The 6,000-nt window shown below is 45.0% G+C and overlaps 1 protein-coding gene across 1 annotated transcript in view; it reads left to right on the plus strand.

Annotated features, from left to right (window-relative positions):
• The window catches only part of slc15a5 (solute carrier family 15 member 5), a 34,818-nt gene extending 29,403 nt beyond the window's left edge, over positions 1-5,415 (plus strand). Inside the window, exons 7-9 of the mRNA XM_064990013.1 lie at positions 298-429; positions 580-688; positions 4,078-5,415. Coding sequence (XP_064846085.1) covers positions 298-429; positions 580-688; positions 4,078-4,222 — 386 coding nt within the window. The 3' untranslated portion in view covers positions 4,223-5,415. The remainder of the gene's footprint in view (positions 1-297; positions 430-579; positions 689-4,077) is intronic.
• The last annotated feature ends 585 nt before the right edge of the window (positions 5,416-6,000 follow it).

Below are 6,000 nucleotides of genomic sequence, written 5' to 3' on the forward strand. Positions count from 1 at the left end.
CTAACCAATTTGCCAAAACTATGGTTTGTTAACAAGAAATTTGTTGAGTGGATGAAAAATAAGTTTTAATGACTCCAACCTAAGTGTATGTAATATTTTGACTTCAACTGTATGTCGTTGGGATGAAGTTAGAATCTGGAGAGTCAGGAACCAACTGCCAACATGGAGGATAGTATTGTGAACTCTGGAAGCTAGGGTTAGGATGACCCCTACTGGTGTATTACAGACAGACAAGGGACATTTGAACCGAATGAAGGCGTATTCCTCTTCCCAGCCTTCATCTCTTCTCTGTTCCAGGCTCTGTGATCTCCTTCCACCTGACACCCAGTCATATCAGAGACATCTCCCTGCACTTCCTCACCCTGTCCTACGGAGGGGGCTGTTTCCTGGGAGCCCTCATCATCCAGCTGGTCTACATACTCTCTGGAGGTAAAGGCTTCTCTATCAGATGCATCATCGTAACCATAGAAACTGAAGAGGAACATACATTCATGTTGGAATGGTTGATGGGGGTCTGTCTGCATTATGGTGATTCAGTCCTATGGCCACTGATAGTACTGTTCTCCTGTCCAACTACAGGTAACTGGTACCCAAACACACTGCATGAAGGGAATCTGGAGCATTTTTTCTTCTTCTTAGCCATGTTGATGACCATAAACACTCTGGTGTTCTGGTGGATATCTTACAGGTGCAGTATGAGATTCTCTCATATATAAATATGGTCATTGCAGATGAGTCAAAGGGGATGAGGAAGCCATTTTATTTCTTTAAATCTTGTGTTCAAGATTTTCAGTGATACAAATATGAGAATTTCCTTGACACCTTGAGGTGAACTGAGCAAAGTATCAATATAGACTGTGCAGATGAGACAGGTGACCGTATTGAGACAGGTGACCGTGTTGAGACAGGTGACCGTGTTGAGACAGGTGACAGTGTTGAGACAGGTGACCGTGTTGTGACAGTGTTGAGACAGGTGACCGTGTTGAGACAGGTGACCGTGTTGAGACAGGTGACCGTATTGAGACAGGTGACCGTATTGAGACAGGTGACCGTATTGAGACAGGTGACCGTATTGAGACAGGTGACCGTATTGAGACAGGGGACCGTATTGAGACAGGGGACCGTATTGAGACAGGGGACCGTATTGAGACAGGTGACCGTATTGAGACAGGTGACCGTATTGAGACAGGTGACCGTATTGAGACAGGTGACCGTATTGAGACAGGTGACCGTATTGAGACAGGGGACCGTATTGAGACAGGGGACCGTATTGAGACAGGTGACCGTATTGAGACAGGTGACCGTACCCGTATTGAGACAGGGGACCGTATTGAGACAGGTGACCGTATTGAGACAGGTGACCGTATTGAGACAGGTGACCGTATTGAGACAGGTGACCGTATTGAGACAGGTGACCGTATTGAGACAGGTGACCGTATTGAGACAGGTGACCGTATTGAGACAGGTGACCGTATTGAGACGGGACGGTTTTGAGACGGGACGGTTTTGAGACAGGTGACAGTATTAAGAGTATTGAGACAGGTGACAGTATTGTGACAGGTGACAGTATTGAGACAGGTGACAGTATTGTAACAGGTGACAGTATTAAGAGTATTGAGACAGGTGACAGTATTGAGACAGGTGACAGTATTGAGACAGGTGACAGTATTGTAACAGGTGACAGTATTAAGACAGGTGACAGTATTGTAACAGGTGACAGTATTAAGAGTATTGAGACAGGTGACAGTATTGAGACAGGTGACAGTATTGAGACAGGTGACAGTACTGAGACAGGTGACAGTATTGAGACAGGTGACAGTATTGAGACAGGTGACAGTATTGAGAGAGGTGACAGTAATGAGAGAGGTGACAGTATTGAGACAGGTGACAGTATTGTGACAGGTGACAGTATTGAGAGTATTGAGACAGGTGACAGTATTGAGACAGGTGACAGTATTGAGACAGGTGACAGTATTGTGACAGGTGACAGTATTGTAACAGGTGACAGTGTTGAGACAGGTGACAGGTGACAGTATTGAGACAGGTGACAGTATTGAGACAGGTGACAGGTGACAGGTGACAGTATTGAGACAGGTGACAGTATTGAGACAGGTGACAGTATTGTAACAGGTGACAGTGTTGAGACAGGTGACAGGTGACAGTATTGAGACAGGTGACAGTATTGAGACAGGTGACAGGTGACAGGTGACAGTATTGAGACAGGTGACAGTATTGTAACAGGTGACAGTATTAAGAGTATTGAGACAGGTGACAGTATTGTAACAGGTGACAGTATTGAGACAGGTGACAGTATTGAGACAGGTGACAGTATTGAGACAGGTGACAGTATTGAGACAGGTGACAGTATTGAGACAGGTGACAGTATTGAGACAGGTGACAGTATTGAAACAGGTGACAGTATTGAGACAGGTGACAGTATTGAGACAGGTGACAGTATTGTAACAGGTGACAGTATTGAGACAGGTGACAGTATTAAGAGTATTGAGACAGGTGACAGTATTGAGACAGGTGATAGTATTGAGACAGGTGACAGTATTGTAACAGGTGACAGTATTAAGAGTATTGAGACAGGTGACCGTATTGAGACAGGTGACCGTATTGAGACAGGTGACAGTATTGTAACAGGTGACAGTATTGTAACAGGTGACAGTATTAAGAGTATTGAGACAGGTGACAGTATTAAGAGTATTGAGACAGGTGACAGTATTGAGACAGGTGACAGTATTGTAACAGGTGACAGTATTGTAACAGGTGACAGTATTGTAACAGGTGACAGTATTGAGACAGGTGACAGTATTAAGAGTATTGAGACAGGTGACAGTATTGAGACAGGTGACAGTATTGAGACAGGTGAGAGTATTGAGACAGGTGACAGTATTAAGAGTATTGAGACAGGTGACAGTATTGAGACAGGTGACAGTATTGAGACAGGTGACAGTATTGTAACAGGTGACAGTATTAAGAGTATTGAGACAGGTGACAGTATTGAGACAGGTGACAGTATTGAGACAGGTGACAGTATTGAGAGAGGTGACAGTATTGAGAGAGGTGACAGTATTGAGACAGGTGACAGTATTGTAACAGGTGACAGTATTAAGAGTATTGAGACAGGTGACCGTATTGAGAGTATTGAGACATGTGACAGTATTGAGACAGGTGACAGTATTGAGACAGGTGACAGTATTGAGACAGGTGACAGTATTGAGACAGGTGACAGTATTGAGACAGGTGACAGTATTAAGAGTATTGAGACAGGTGACAGTATTGAGACAGGTGACAGTATTGAGACAGGTGACAGTATTGAGACAGGTGACAGTATTGAGAGTATTGAGACAGGTGACAGTATTGAGACAGGTGACAGTATTGAGACAGGTGACAGTATTGAGACAGGTGACAGTATTAAGAGTATTGAGACAGGTGACAGTATTGAGAGTATTGAGACAGGTGACAGTATTGTAACAGGTGACAGTATTGTAACAGGTGACAGTATTGAGAGTATTGTGACAGGTGACAGTATTGTAACAGGTGACAGTATTGAGAGTATTGTGACAGGTGACAGTATTGTAACAGGTGACAGTATTGAGAGTATTGTGACAGGTGACAGTATTGTAACAGGTGACAGTATTGAGAGTATTGTGACAGGTGACAGTATTGTAACAGGTGACAGTATTAAGAGTATTGTGACAGGTGACAGTATTGAGAGTATTGAGACAGGTGACAGTATTGTAACAGGTGACAGTATTGAGAGTATTGTGACAGGTGACAGTATTGTAACAGGTGACAGTATTGAGAGTATTGTGACAGGTGACGGTATTGTAACAGGTGACAGTATTGTAACAGGGGACAGTATTAAGAGTATTGAGACAGGTGACCGTATTGAGACAGGTGACAGTATTGTGACAGGTGACAGTATTGAGAGTATTGTGACAGGTGACAGTATTGTAACAGGTGACAGTATTGTAACAGATGACAGTATTGTAACAGGTGACAGTATTGAGACAGGTGACCGTATTGAGACAGATCCACCCTAGCAGTCTTTCCTTCACTGTGTCCCAGGTACCTAGACCTGAGTGTGGTGCAGAGTAGCCGAGTAGGAAGCAACCTTCTGGCAGAGAAGCTACTGCAGTACAAGACCTGCCTGCGATTCTACGACACCATGGAACGCTCCTCCACAACAGCCTCCATAGAAACAGTGTTGTGACCTCTACACTACCTTCATCCCCTGTAGAGCTGGAGTTCCACTTGGTTTATTTATGTACACTACATGACCAAAAGTATGTGGACCCCTGCTTGTCAAACATCACCCAACATCATGGGCATTAATATGGAGTTGGACCCCCCTTTGCTGCTATAAAAGCCTCCACTCTTCTGGGAAGGCTTTCCACTAGATTTTGGAACATTGCTGTGGGGACTTGCTTCCATTCAGCCACAAGAGCATTTGTGAGGTCCGGCACTGATGTTTGGCAATTAGGCCTTCCCCAAAAAGCACAGAATCATCTAGAATGTCATTGTATGCTGTAGCGTTAAGATGTCCCTTTACTGGAACTAAGAGGTCTAGCCCTAACAGTGAAAAACAGCCCCAGACCATTATTCCTCCTCCTCCAACAAGCTTTATACTTGGCACTATACATTGGGGCAGGTAACGTTCTCCTGGCATCTGCAAAACCCAGATTCGTCCGTTGGACTACCAAATGGTGAAGCTTGATTCATCATTCCAGAGCAGGCATATCCACTGCTCCAGAGACCAATGGTGGCAAGTTTTACACTACTCCAGCTGACGCTTGGCATTGCACACATGATCTTAGTCTTGTGTGTGGCTACTAGGCCATGGAAACCCATTTCATGAAGCTCCTGAAGAACAGTTATTGTGCTGACGTTGCTTCTAGAGGCAGTTTGGAACTCGATACTGAGTGTTGCAACCGAGGACAGATGATTTCTACGCGTTACGTGCTTCAGGACTTGGCAGTCCCGTTCTGTGAGCTTGTGTAGCCTACTACTTCGAGGCTGACCCGTTGTTGTTCCTAGACGTTTCCACAATAACAGCACTTACAGTTGACCAAGGCAGCTCTAGCAGGGCAGAAATTTGAACTGACTTGTTGGAAAGGTGGCATCCTATAACGGTGCCACGTTGAAACTCAATGAGCTATTCAGTAAGGTCATTCTTCTGCCAATGTTTATCTATGGAGATTGCATGGCTGTGTGCTCAATGTTATACACCTGTCAGCAACTGGTGTGGCTGAAGTAGCGAAATCCAATAATTTGAAGGGGTGTCCACATACTTTTATATATATATTGTATGTACAGTACTGTGTATTCATTTAATTTCATTGATCCTAGGCCGTCATTGAAAATAAGAATTTGTTCTTAACTGACTTGCCTAGTAAAATAAATCAAATATTTGTCTCCATGGATATGATGTGGGAGTGTATTATGTACTGTTTATTAGTCTACATGGACATGATGTGGGAGTGTATTATGTACGGTCTATTAGTTGACATGATGTGGGAGTGTATTATGTACTGTCTATTAGTCTACATGACCCGGTCCCCCGGGTGCGAACACCAGGGTCTCACTGCGGTGACGGTCTGCGCCCACTTTCTGGCGCAGCAGGGCGCACTGAAGGTGTACATGGGCGGCATCTCATGTTACCTCCGCGGGTCGGAACCTCAGGAGCCTCGGTCTGACTTTGATGCCAAGGAGCCGGCTGATACCCCAATACACACTGGAAGGGAGTGAGGTTAGTGGAGGAGTATCTCTGCCCAGGGCACAAATGCTGCACACTCCCCCGGCCGGTCCTGGAAATAGGACCTCAGAAACCTACCCACATCCTGGTTTACTCTCTCCACCTGCCCGTTACTCTCAGGGTGAAAACCTGAGGTAAGGCTGACCGAGACCCCCAGACGTTCCATCAACACCTTCCAGACTCTTGAAGTGAACTGGGGACCTCAATTAGACACTATCCTCAGGCACCCCATAATG

This window comes from Oncorhynchus masou, chromosome 15 (genome assembly GCF_036934945.1).
Source record: "Oncorhynchus masou masou isolate Uvic2021 chromosome 15, UVic_Omas_1.1, whole genome shotgun sequence".
Classification (NCBI taxonomy): Eukaryota; Metazoa; Chordata; class Actinopteri; order Salmoniformes; family Salmonidae; genus Oncorhynchus; species Oncorhynchus masou.